The sequence below is a fragment of the Schistocerca americana genome, chromosome 1 (genome assembly GCF_021461395.2).
Source record: "Schistocerca americana isolate TAMUIC-IGC-003095 chromosome 1, iqSchAmer2.1, whole genome shotgun sequence".
In the NCBI taxonomy this organism is placed as follows: domain Eukaryota; kingdom Metazoa; phylum Arthropoda; class Insecta; order Orthoptera; family Acrididae; genus Schistocerca; species Schistocerca americana.
The window spans coordinates 472,745,317-472,760,033 of record NC_060119.1 but is presented as its reverse complement, the minus strand read 5'-3'; the positions used below and the strand labels follow the sequence as shown (position 1 = coordinate 472,760,033).

The window sequence follows — 14,717 nt, the reverse complement described above, 5'->3', positions numbered from 1 at the left end:
ATGTTAAAAAGATCTAGCGTGCAAGGTTCATGCAACCGGTAGCACTGCGGGAGGTGGCACAGATCTTGCATCTCACCGCACTCTTTTAGAACATCTGTTTCACCAAGGAGCCCACTTCTCCACATTGTTCTTCCAGTGTTGCACAGTTTGCAACAGTGTAAGGGAGCTCCTAGCTCTTCTCCTCTTGAGAGGATGTCCGTTTCTCCATTTCTGTCCTCTGTCTTTCCACCTAGCGCTTCAAATGGGCACCCAAGAGAATCTGTTCTTTGTCTCTCCGAACAAACTGCAATCTGTGCACCAAGTAGCTTAAGTTGGTTTCCATCCTAATCCTTTCCACACCTGGAGTAATGTTCCAGTGTACATGATAGTGGTGAAATGACAATGATCCAGTAGAATTTCTGCATTCACGTTTGCTTCAAGCATTCTATTGAAATCTACACAGACTCATTCGCTGTGTTGTCAACTTACATTGCATGCATACTCGGCAGTAGATACAAAGTGCTGTAACTGACTTCATTAACAGTCATGGATCAGTACCTCATGTTCTGCTGTCACTGACCTGATAACATTGTTCATGGCTCAGACTTTGGCTTTGGTGTTGATGCAATACTGTGAGGTTGTCATGGTACAATCCCACAGTTGTGCATTTCGACTGTGAGCAGTGCCACAGTCATTCGATTCTCCACATCACATTTCTCTGATACTGAGGTGAAAAACTCATGTCTCCATCTTGCTATGGCTCGGAACAATTAAAGAGTAGGCGAAAGTCTGACGGAAACAATGCCATGAACAGGGTCAGTTGAGGTGGCATATAATTTAAAACACACGAATAAATTGCATAATTATTTCAAGCACCTCTTTTTTAAATGTGTGGGTAGTTCAAGAGATAAATCAGACGTAGAAAGTTACTCATGAGAAATAATGAGGCTTCAGAAGTAATGCCAGGTGAGTTGTGTAAAGTTGCTTTGAAGTATGAAGAAAGGTGACATGCCAAGATAGAGTAAAACGCCTATTTTAAGTGTTCGTGTGGTCCAAATTTAAAAAATGCAAAATTGAGGAAAATGCATAATCAATAAAAACATTAAAAAACCCCAAAACATGAGCAAAAACATAAAACATATGTAACTGATATATACGATTAAAAACTGCAATCCTCTCCAATACACTGAATAAAATCTATATCAGTGAAAGAAATTAAATGTACAATAATATGTTTATACAACAATTTGTGGTAATGAGTTTCATCAGTTCTTAAAAATCATACATGTGTAATAGCAAGTAAAAACTTGAAAAAATTGAAAATAGTATCTGGGTACAAGGTAATCTAGCTATTTTCCGACATGCTACAACCACACAAACAAAGCAAAAACTGATGAACTAAGCCAAAAACTGTGACGTACAGTGAAAGGCTTCGGAATCTAACGCATGGGAGTGTGTTTTCCTTCTGTAGCCAATGGCAGTTTGGCATACCCTGTTGGCACGAGCACAGTGACCTCTAGTGTATCCAGCAGGCGGGCTCATTTTACATGTGTTAAAAGCCCCTTTTATATGATCAACTTTCTTGTCTCAATTGACTACTTGAGATAAGTGTGTGTATTGCAGCGACACTGGCATATTATTCCCGTACTGAGTCTCACCTGTTTTGAGTGATCATTTTCATTTACACATCAGTGTCAAAATTGCAGGTACTGTGAAAGTTGTCTGCTGTGGTGTTTGACATCTGTATGATTAAAGTGAGGTTATGAAGGATTATCCTTTATATTGAAAAATCTAAATACTGTAAAAAAATATAGGAAAATTTGTTACAACAAAGTTTATTAATGACAAAAGCAGCTACTATCTTGTCAAAGGTCATGTCGTAAATTCTTCACATGCCTAAGAACTTACAGAACAGGAAATGTGTCATATAAACATTTCAGAAGTTATAAATTTATTTGATCAAGAAAGTATATGCTTGCAAACACATCAGACAGTACGTAGAATGCAGTAAAAAGTATCTTTTCTTTACCTTTAGTACCTAGTCATTTTGTCACGTGCCAAATAAAAATGAAAATTATTTTTTTCATCCAGTAATTCTGTGTTTTTCAGTGTTGAAATAATTTTCATTGAAACACATTTATTTATTTACATTCTTATCTATACGCAATACGGGTTCTTTCTCTACAAAATGTAAACACTTTTTGCTTTCAGATATTTCGTCTCTCCATTAGGAAAACACTAGTGGGCAAGAACACCAGCACCTTGTGGAACTTTTCCGTGTGTCACAAAAACAAAGCAAACAACACACAAAGATTAAGAAAACATGAAATCTCAAAATCCGTTTCTCTAATAGCAGTGAACCGTACATCTCCATCCATACTCCGCGAGCCACCTGACGGTGTGTGGCGGAGGGTACTTTGAGTACCTCTATCGGTTCTCCATTTTATTCCAGTCTCGTATTGTTTGTGGAAAGAAAAATTGTCGGTATGCCTCTGTGTGGGCTCTAATCTCTCTGATTTTATCCTCATGGTCTCTTCGCGAGATATACTTAGGACGGAGCAATATACTGCTTGACTCCTCGGTGAAGGTATGTTCTCGAAACTTCAACAAAAGCCCGTAACCGAGCTACCAAGCGCCTCTCTTGCAGAGTCTTCCACTGGAGTTAATCTATTATCTCCATAATGCTTTTGCGATTACTAAATGATCCTGTAAGGAAGCGCGCTGCTCTCCATTGGATCTTATCTATCTCTTCTATCAACCCTATCTGGTATGGATCTCACACTGCTGAGCAGTATTCAAGCAGTGGGTGAACAAGCGTACTGTAACCTACTTCCTTTGTTTTCAGATTGCATTTCCTTAGGATTCTTCCAATGAATCTCAGTCTGGCATCTGCTTTACCGACAATCAACTTTATATGATCATTCCATTTTAAATCACTCCTAATGCCTACTCCCAGATAATTTATGGAATTAACTGCTTCCAGTTGCTGACCTGCCATATTGTAGCTAAATGATAAAGGATCTTTCTTTCTATGTATTCACAGCACATTATACTTGTCTACATTGAGATTCAATTGCCGTTCCCTGCACCATGCGTCAATTCGTTGCAGATCCTCCTGCATTTCAGTACACTTTTCCATTGTTACAACCTCTTGATATACTACAGCATCATCTGCAAAAAGCCTCAGTGAACTTCCAATGTTATCCACAAGGTCATTTATATATACTGTGAATAGCAAAGGTCCTACGACACTCCCCTGCGGCACACCTGAAATCACTCTTACTTCGGAAGACTTCTCTCCATTGAGAATGACATGCTGCGTTCTGTTAGCTAGGAACTCTTCAATCCAAACTCGCAATTGGTCTGATATTACATATGCTCTTACTTTGTTCATTAAACGACTGTGGGGAACTGTATCAAACGCCTTGCGGAAGTCAAGAAACATGGCATCTACCTGGGAACCCGTGTCTATGGACCTCTGAGTCTTGTGGATGAATAGCGCGAGCTGGGTTTCACACGATCATCTTTTTCAAAACTCATGCTGATTCCTACAGAGTAGATTTCTTGTCTCCAGAAAAGTTATTATACTCTTACATAATATGTGTTCCAAAATTTTACAACTGATTGACGTAACTAGGTTAAAAATTCCAATGTTAGCAGACACTGTCCTAGTCCCTTGTCTCTGCTCATAGCATACTGAAAAATTTAGAACTCCAGTCCACGCTCAGCACAATCTATAGATCATTTACATCAGACACACTCGCGTCAAGGTTGGTCACGGATTTACACATAAGTACGAAAGGGCCATGCATTTTGAGTAGTCAATTTTGATCAGTAAGTTGCTCATGTAAAACCAGCTTTAGTGTAGTGTGGTGGTTGTGCTGATCACCGCCAAGTCACCTGCCAAGAAGAGCTCACTTGCCGCAAATGGCAGACATTTCCTGGATTCCTATGGACCATATTCGTCAAGACTTGGTGTTTGAATATAAAAGGTTGACAATCAATACTGTTGTTGAATGCAATACATCGTAAATACTTGCAAAAAGATGAGACTGAGTTATAAGTGGCACAAGAAAGGTGGCGACTGGGCCCCTTGTCACGTATTGGTTTGGTCTGGAACACTATGCATCAACTGTCCTGTTTTTCATTGCTGCCGCAACCTGGCAGTAGTTTTATCATAATCATGCAGTGAAGCTAAACATTGGAAGTTGTGCTGACAACACCAATCATAGATTACATCAGCATTTTCTCTCATATCTTCCCTCTGTGCAAGAGCCAAAAACATTCCCTCAACTCCACCACCACCACCACCACCTGCGGTGCAAACTGTTTGTGGTTTTGTGCCACTTACAACCCATTCAACCACGTAAAATCTCAAGAGGAAGAAAACGGGACAAAGTAAAGAGAGATGTCAAGTAAGAACGTAGAATTGAGGTAAACCTTCTAGGAAGACAGGTAAAATTGGGAAATTTTTAGCACTGATCTTATGGGTTTTTCACAGAGGACACAAATTTATGGCACAGAATTGTGAAGAACATAATATCATAGAACGTAAAGTCAAAGTTCTACCGTAATAAAATTTTAATAGAAGTGATTACAGCTAGTTAAAATGTAAGAGAGACAGAAATTTAAATATTACTTAAGGAATATTTGGAGCAGATTACAGTTCCCAAAAACTGTAACAATTCTTAATTTTTTTTTTTTTTCACAAACAAAAGAGAGCAGTCGGGGGAATAAAAAAAATTAAAAATTCTAGAAATATCGTCAATAACGTACAAAATCTTTAACGAATAGCATAGAGAAGAACTACTTATTTTTAGAAGCTGTTTTAGCACAATGGACCCTCTGGAAATTATGAACAAAGTTACACAAGAGAGGAATGAGTGGTTATCCGCACATTTTGAGAAATACGTAGTTTCCTTTGAAAAACTACTAAAACCCTTCAAAACAAAGTAATTATTTGTCCTGTATTAGTATGAACATCAATACTACAGGTTCCATTACACTTCAAAACAACACTGAGAAATTCAAGAATAAAGGAATTACGAAACAAAAATAGAACGTCTTGTTCATAACTACCAGAACTATTCTCATCATTACAGCGAATGTATTTAAATCATTAAACAACTAGTTTATAAATAACACTCGAAAGTTTAAAAGTAGGCCAATAATTTATGATCGACATACCAAAAAGAAAGCAGCACAAATTAACAGCAGAGTTGTAAAACTAGTTGATAATGTTATGTAGTTGGGACAGTTGAGGAAATTAACTTGATGGATAGCAGAGCAAAAGTGGCTTGGAGTGCTTATGGTGAACTGAACAGAGAAGTCAGAACCAAGAGTCCACAGTGTGAAATAAAAAGATCCACAATCAGTGCGTATTATAGGGATTTTTATTTAGTGGCAGTGGGAATGAACTTTCAATGGATAAACCATTATAAAGTGAGGGCTGCTAAATGAACAAAGAAGAGAGATATTTTAGAAATAACAAGAGACATGAAAACAAACACATGGATAGGGAAACTGACTGAAGGTGAAAACTTACTTATGATTACAATGAAAATTAAGTTGAGATGGAAAGGGCGTACAAAAAGGTTTAACCACAATATCTAATATTGGAAAATCCAGGAGGAAAAAATAATAAATAACATTATTCCAACTGTAATGTCAGCCAGTTTCTAATTTTACAACTTACTTCTTGGTAATCGAAGGTTTTAATTAAACCACCTTCTCATGTGAATGTTGAAATCACACTTTTTACATTTAATTATTAAAACCAATTTTGCAATCACACAATGCACATTTTCACCTACTACTGAACATGCCAATTCAGCACTTCAATCAATTAGACTTTGTAGAAAATGATTGGAACAAAAACAACCTTAATCCAAGTAATTAAGTGCATACGTACCTTAGAATTTCCAGTTACTGTAGCGTAAAATACTATAACACTTTCAATTGACCCCAAAAAATTTTGACACGAGTTCTGTTTCTTCTTACTACAACATTTCCCCCCTTTCTTACTACATATTTTTTTCTTTATCTTCTTGGGTACTGGTTTCTGCAGTTGTTCTTCCAGATTTTCTCTAACACAATTAAGTTCATTGTTCTTTGTAATCAAATCTTCAGGTCCCAAAACATTTTCACTGTATTTTCTAGGTGATAAATATGAAAATGCTACGAACACTATAAGTACAAGTAAGACTGGATAAAACAAGGACCCAACAAGAGGAATCCCAAATAAGACTGCCATTGTAATGTCGCAGCACAACCTGAAACAGTAGGAAAGTACAAGAAATTACATGCCAGTCTTTTAAATTATGCCACATTTATAGACTGCACAACTTTTAATCTACACATGATTACTATGCAAATACACTTCAGTGTTTGGCAAAAGTTTCATAGAATCACTTTCAGACTATTACTCCACCTTCCACTCCCTGACAGCATGTGGGCAAAATTAACACCTAAATCTTTCCATCTGAGTTCAGAATTCTCTTATTTTATTACACTGCAGTTTTTCCTTATATAAGTGAGAGTCAATAAAATATTTTGTTGTAAAACCTGGTAAAAAAAAAAAAAAAAAACCATCTCTGTTTTAATGATTGGCACCCCAACTGACATACCATATTCATGATACTCTCTCCCCTGTTTTACAATACAAAATGAGCTGCCCTTCTTTGAACATTTTCGATGATCTCTGTCAATACTATCAAATAATCCCATACCATGCAACTACACTGTAGTATAGGATGGACTAGCATAGGCAGTCTCTGTACTTGATTTGTTGTACCTTCTAAGAATTCTCACAATAGTCTTTGGCTTGCCTTCACAACATTTTCTATGTGATGGTTTCAATTTGAGTTGTTCATAACGGTAATCTATAGGTATTTAGTCGAAACTACAACCTTTCAAATTGTATTATTTATCGTGTAAGTAAAAATTAATGGAATGTTTTTAGTTCTCATTTGGAGGACCTCACAATTTTTATTGCCACTTTTCGCACCATACACATACCTTGTCTACTTGGTTTTGATCTTCTGGTGACTTTACTAGGTAGTAAACGACAGTATTATCTGCAAGCAATGAAAGAGGGCTGCTCAGATTGCCTCCAAGATTGTTTATGTAAACTAAGAACAGCAGAGGGTCAATATCTTTCTCTTGATCAAGTCTAGGCACCACTTTAGTTTCACTGGATGACTCCCCATCAATTACAAGCAACAGTGATCTTTCTGACAGAGACTTATTAATCCAATCACACAAATGAGACACCACTCCATTGGCTCACAATTTGCTCTGAAGTTGCTTTCTGAGGAACAGCACCAAAAGCCTTATTGAGATCTTGAAATGAAAAATAAATTCCTGATTCCCTTTCAATAGTAGTCATTACATCATGTGAACAAAGAACCAGTCGTGTTTCACAACATTTTCTAAATCCCTGCTCATTACATGTCAACAGATTATTATCTTTGATGTATTTCAAAATTTTGGAACATAGTATACGTTCCAAAAGCTTACAGAAAAATTTGTGACAGTAATGTGTGTCTGTAATTCAAAGGATTTCTTCTGTTTCATTTCTTGTGTACTGGTACAACCTGCGTAACTCTCCAGTCTTTCGGTAGGCTTGCAGATCTTTCATCACGTAAAAAGTTATACACTATGGCTAAAAATGGAGTTATTTCATCTGCATACTCCAAAAGCAACCTAACTGGTTCTGTTTATTAAGTGACTCCACTTCCTTTGCTACACCATGGGTATTTAGTTCCAAATAAATGAGGATGGCAGCTGCCACTGATTCTACATCTTATCTGGTTAAGGAATTTTGGAAATCTCTATTTAGTAACTCCACTTTAATGGCACTGTCTTGAGTAATATTGCTACCAAGCTGCAAAGGTATTGATTTGTGTCTTGTCATTAGTATACCTTACACATGACAAGAATCTCTTTGGATTTTCTGCAAGATTTTGAGGCAGAGCTTAGTCACAGAGACTAATACAGTTATCTCATATTGAAGTCCACATTAAGTTTTGAGCATCTGCAAACCATTATCTAGCTCTGAGATTTTGTGTTTCTTTAAATCAGGCCTTTTTTCCATTGCTTCTGCAACAGTGCCCTGACCTGATTCATCTACCATGGGGGATCTGATCTGTTTCTTATTAATTTGCTTAGTATAAAACACAGCTGTTGCCAACACTATTTATTTGAATTTAAGCCACATACGGTTGACGTTTGCATAATTAGTATTGAAGGAATGCAGACTCACGCTCGGGAAGGTGCAATGTGTATTTATGCTTTGTTGATTTGGACGTGATCATTAATACTTGCATTCATCTTGATGCTCTATTTGCTCAAAATCATTAGTAACTAGGAGGTTAAATACTTTATTGCAACCATTTGCTAGAGCTGTAATTATAGTTCAAACCGAACTTCTCTGCATACAAGATTTTAATTCTATTATGTCAGGCAACTACTTTTATTAAGTCTACTTACATTAATATGAAGAAACTTTAAATTACATTTTTTTATATACCATACATAACGTATAACTAAATGTTTTGTTACTCATCAAGCATATAACTGTTATTCTTAAACTACTAAGAATATATGTTTTATCTTAAAGTATATTATCAAGGTTTTTTCTTTCAAATTTAATTTGATGCACTGCAAATGAATAAAAAACACATTAGAATTGTAATATAAAATCTTATGAGGCAACTGTCACAGTTCATGAACTGCATTTACCAGAAACCTTTACATAATTTCTTTTAAATACTCAAAACAATTTTCATGTTTGTAAAACAGACAGAATCAATTTCTAAACATAGTGATAGTTCAGGAAGGCCAGTGAAAAATTTTAGATGGTGGTGGTGATGGTGAAAAAGTAAAGGACACATAGTCATCTGCAAAATAAAAATTGCAAATTTACAGAATCTGAATAGTTCAAACATTCATAAAAGAAGGGGTTGCAGCTCATGACAGGCAATGTGTACAATGAGCTTTTTGGGGGAAGAGCAGGATGCTATCGGCACAATTTGTCGTCCTTTCTTTCCTTCTTGGCTTCTAAGGAAATTTAAGCTCCCATTACAATCTCTTGTGTTCCCTCCCAGTGCTTCTGTCCAGGCTACTTCTGGCCACTTATTTGCCCCATCCAGCAGCACACTGTTTACATTTCATGTACTACATTGTCTCCCAGTTGATCTCTTACCAAATGACTAAGTGAATATTCTCAAAAATAATTGATCCTCTTTCATATTCATTGGATGGCCTGCCCTTTTAAGTCTTATGGAATTTATTATGCTCAAATTATTGTTGCTTATTGTGAAATCATTTGCATTTGTGAGTTGGATCGTGTCTTCCATCTTTGCTATTTGTTATCATAACATGGACCACAGATTTGACGACAAAGTTTGTTTGAAAATACATATAACTGGTGTTCTTGCATTTTAAACACTATGCTTCTGCTTATAGGTTAGTACTGGTCTGATGACTGATGCAGCTTAATGCTAGTTTTCCTAATCAGCAATTTAGATGCTGGTAGTTTTGGTATGGAGTAATATGCTCTATTGGCATTCAGCAGTCATTTTTAGTTCTACTTGTCTCCGTGCCTGTATCACCAAGCCCAGAAATTTGAACTGTAAAATAGATTTGAATATATGTTTGCTGACTGTTGGATACAAGTGGTTGTCTTTTTCCATCCCTCCATCTTTCACGTATTACGCATTTTGTTTTCTGATTATTTGCTTTTATGTCAAGTTTGGATGCAGCTTCTATGAGCTCCACAAATAAATACTGTAACTATTTCACTTTTTCCTATAAGTGCTATATCATCTGTGTACACAAAAACCGAAGTATTCCTCCTTTGGAGGATCCCGGCAGGTACTAGTTTCGGTTTCTTCTTTACTCTCTCCAAGGCTACATTAATGAGAAGAGGGGACAGAGCATCTCCCCATCTTAGTCCAGTTTTATGTTTTAAAAAGTCAGAATTTATTCCATTTTGCCAAATTTTACTTATGTTATCATCCATGCGCATTTTACAGTGATTTATAAGTTTAATTGGAAACCCTAAATCCGTCATTATATTCCACAGACTTATTCTGTAAATGAAGCCATAAGCTTTCACAAAATGAACGCACAAGAAATTTATTTCTTTGTTTACATTCCTGTACTTTATCATTTATTGTTCTGGTTACAAGTGTGTGTCAGTAGTGGATCTATTACTGTGAAAATCATTTTCATAATTCCCAGTTATATTTTCTGTGTGTGGTTTCAAGCAGTTTAGCAGTAAACAATCTTACAAACCTTGTTAAGTAGAGATATTCCCCTACAGTTTCTGAAGTAGTCATTTGACTTCCTGTGGAAAATTCATTCCTCACTCTCTTTAACATATTTTCCTAAAATTATTTCACCTAGGAGTATTCCTCTCTCCAAGAACCTATTGTCCTTGACATTTTCCCCCACCTCTGACATACAACCCACAGATTCCATATGATCAAGTATACACTGTGCACTTGCCACACCATAAAATCGATGTTCACAGGGCTTTATAAGCTGTGACCTGGCTAAACTATGCCTTTAAAGACAGGCTGGGTTGATTTTCCTACAACATTCTACAATATTAACTCACGACTGATAAGATTTTCAGTGTCAATGAAAGCCTCCATATTACTTCCCGCAATTTCGCCCAAGGTATCCAGCATTTCGTAAGTGTTTTTCATTCAGTTTCATTGCATGCTGCTTAATACAACAAGGACAACTTTAATTCTTTATCTCTCCTATGTGCACTATTTCAGTACCTCTTTTCCCACTTATCAGTAGGTTTTCAGCTATATGCCACACTGTAAAAGGAATTGGCCCTCAGACCAAGTCCAGCAACATTTCCCTCCCAGTAGCAATGTCAACAATAACGTAAGAACATGCTAGATACATATTTGCACAAAAATATAAGAAAAACATTCATAATATCGAATTACAAGAAATATCCATGAAAATAAAAAAAATAAAAAAAAAACACACAACAGCAAGCCTTTCACATATTCCTAACACGAATTCATGGCTGTCACGACATTGAAAATATTGAAATTTGATTCGAGTTAATTATTATTTCAAATTAAGTTTCATTTTATGAAACAAGTTGCGCTAGAAGCCTGAAACTACTTAGAAAACTGGAATCGATGATAGGGGAAACTTCCGTACATAAACACAGTAGTTATATGAGGCAGTGGTAAGTGAACGACAAACCAAACATAAACGGTATTGTGTTAACGCGCCGCATTGGTTGTGGTAAAGCATAGTGAAATGAGACGTGGGCGCATTAACACAATATTAACAGTAAGTGGCTATTCCTGTACAGCTTTTGAAATGTTCAACAGTTACCACATGAAATGTAGGCATTTCGAGATTTGTTGCACGGAAACAAAACTCATATAAAAACTTGAAATAAACTGAGCATATTTGGGGTTTCGCAGGTGGGATTGAGATATATTTCCCTACACATTCATGAGATTTGCTTACAGATCGCTGCACTTGATAGGCCTAAAATAAATACTGAGAGAAAAATAAGAAATCCCTATTTGCTATCAGAAGAAATTATGAAATGGAAAATTTGTCTCCTTGAACACGCTGTGCTTTCGGATATCATCCACACCTTTCATTGTTTCCGATCCCATAAATAATAATGTACAATTATCACATAAAATTTAACACAATTACTCGCTAAGACGAAAAAAACTGACAGTGTTCTGCTTGCACAAAATGAATACTTCGTGTACTATGCACGTTCATGAATTTTAACAATGAGATTACCTGTCTACGGCAGCTTTTTAACTTCTGGCAAAATTGTTTCTTCACCACCCCAACCAAGGGGGGGTGATATCGACCACTAACATCCAGAAGTCAACACACAGCACTCACAAATACTCCTAACATTTACGATCTGGCCTACGTGCCAAACCGAAATCGCCGCATGAGGCATCGTGTGTGTTATGTTTATGCAGGATAACCAACATAGAAAACAGTTCCGGAAAACGAACACCAATGAAAATTTAGTCAGAAAAATAAAATTACATTTTCTGATGTTGTAAGTGTAACGCAAAAGCATAAAGTCCAACCGCTGTACTTTACGGTATTCTCACCGAAAATTCTGGCGCTCTAATACAAATTCATTCTTTTCCTGAAATCTTACCTTCAATCACTGCACGGACATTAACTGTCCTTTCAAGCATAGTAAATATGACACTGTTGGCTGGGAGACCCCAAGAGGTGAGTTGACCAGCCTAATCTGCGAGAGTTGGGTCTTGGGTGTACGCTGAGGTAAAAAAACTCCCCACGCGTTCAATAATATTGTCAATCTGTCAACACACTGTCTGAGGGCGCTTATTGACGTATTGTCAATATTAGAAATACAGACGAGCACTGATGGATCTCAAAATATTCCCAGTATTGCCAATAGATACGGAACGTGTGACGTCAAATATTGACGGCTTGACGACAATCAGACGATGACAGAGCTTAAGGAACAAGCCACGCGGCGTCAGTGTGCATCGTTTACTTTTCAATAAGCCGTTGTGTAGATCAAGCATCAGATTCAATTTTTATTGAGTCTTTTAAAACAAAACAAAAATTAACAGGCCTATGCAAGGGTAATCATTGTACATACCACTTTAGGATGGTTAACGGAGGATTCCCTATGACACAGCCGAAAAACGCTCCAACTTCGAAAAATACGTCATATATCTGCGAAGAATTGTAAGAGGTCTGCGAAGTACAGCCCAATTTCACCACATTATCACAACACTCAAAAAGACTGTTTTACATTAATTGTCTGAACAGGTCCTTCCCATGCAGATATAATTATCCACAGATTTCCACAAATTTTACTAATTCTGCTTAGCTTCACCTACCCGTCGCCAGAAATCTCTAAGTTACTCCTAATCTCTTGTCAACTGCGACTGCCTCTCTCCATCCGCGGACGGGAGCAACGGTCTGTCAAGTTGTTCAGAAGCGACATGTACTGATGGCAAAGCCTTCGTACGCAGCCGCCAGAACATTTTATGTTGGGGACAGGTAGACGGATCATCCCAATCTAGAAGATTGTTGCGCGTATGGTTCCACGGTCTCGCACGCTTCTACGCCCATACAGTAGTCTGACGTTGACCTTGCTCCACTAGCTGTTGTTCACAGTAGCGCAACCACTGCAAATGCGAGTGCCGACAACTTGCAGATCTTGGAAGCATACCTGGACATTGTGATGGGAATCACTCCCGCTAGCAGGCCATCCAATGTACATATGGAAACCAAAACAAATTCACGGAAGCGCCATGCTGATGTGAGCGAGGTTTCCAAACCCATGTGAGGCCAAACCGCAAGCACACCGCGAGGGCAGTTACTCTTAATGTAACAAGCTGAACTCGATAACCAGTACAACAATGACAACGAAGTATAACAAAGCCTATGTGGACATATCCGTGCCGACCAAGCAAGGAAAGAGAGTACCACCTCCACCACCGTTAGTTGTTAATAGGAAAGAGGATTACAAGTTCAAAAATGGCTCTGAGCACTATGGGACTTAACATCTGAGGTCATCAGTCCCCTAGAACTTAGAACTACTTAAACCTAACTACCCTAAGGACATCACACACGTCTATGCCCGAGGCAGAATTCGAACCTGCGATTGCTGCGGTCGTGCGGTACCAGACTTAAGCGCCTAGAACCGCTCGGCCACTTTGGCTGGCCAATTACAAGTCCCTCCAACTTAAAATGAAATCAGCTTTGCAGAATAATATTACCATTCATCTTGTCGGACGCAACGTGAACAAAGTTATGACGCATTCCAAAGAGAATTACAAAGAAGCCATGGAAATGGTCAAGGACGAGAAACTACAGTTTTACGTACACCTCGGAGCCGATGAAACTGATCAAATCAACATTTCGGAGGCTGGCCTTCAATATGAAGCCAGATCACCTTCGTGAAGAACTGGGTTTCCTGGGCTTCGACGTATGTTCCGTCAGTAAAATGGTCTCCTAAGACACGCAAAAAACAGCCTCTGTTCCGCATGGTGCTTCAGGACAATATCCCGAACAGGAAAAAATTCCAAGTGTAGTCCATCGCAAATATAAGAGTATTAGAAGAAGAAAAACTGAGAGGCAAGTGCGAGAGGGTACAGTGCTTTAACTGCCGGAGTCTCGACCTTGTGGCTAGTTTTCGCATGATGCCTACCCCCTGCGTTAAATGTGGCGAAAATCACGCAAGCGGTGAATGTCCCTTACCGCACGCTGACAAAACAAAATGCTGCAATTGTCCGGGAAAGCATGTAGCATGTTACCGTGGTTGTGCTTGGCTTAGATAAGGCAGCTTGAACAATAAATATCGCGTATCTAGTAAGCTACAGGTGGGAAAGACGTTTGCATATGCTGAAGGAAAATCTGGCGATACTGGTACTCCCCAGGAGAGCTGTGTTTCCCCTTGTGGAAGTGAAACTCGCATAGGTGTACAGAACAATGGTATCAGCTAGCATCCCAACAAACTCCATGCTGGTGTGCAGGTGTTGGTTGTGAGTCTGCCTCAGGAAGCAGAGGTAGTCATTTCAGGAAAGTCATTTCAGGGCGTGGACCGAAAATGGAATGCCCAACATCTGCCTAGTTGTTCGCGGACGTGGAAGAAAAAGAGAGAGAGCAGCTTCCACTGCTGCCGCAAAGACAGCAGCATGGCATTCAGGAATTTAAAAAAATTGAGGCAAAAA

General features: G+C 38.0%; 1 protein-coding gene across 2 annotated transcripts in view; it reads right to left on the bottom strand.

The window, feature by feature from the left end:
• LOC124623937 (S-adenosyl-L-methionine-dependent tRNA 4-demethylwyosine synthase TYW1-like) overlaps positions 1–11,946 on the bottom strand; it is a 91,480-nt gene extending 79,534 nt beyond the window's left edge. For both annotated transcript variants that reach the window (XM_047149075.1, XM_047149076.1), the window contains exons 1-2: positions 11,782–11,946; positions 5,891–6,251 (exon numbers count right to left, since the gene is read on the bottom strand). In XM_047149075.1, the coding sequence (XP_047005031.1) occupies positions 5,891–6,232 (342 nt within the window). In that variant the 5' untranslated portion in view covers positions 6,233–6,251; positions 11,782–11,946. The remainder of the gene's footprint in view (positions 1–5,890; positions 6,252–11,781) is intronic.
• Between the last annotated feature and the right edge of the window lie 2,771 nt (positions 11,947–14,717).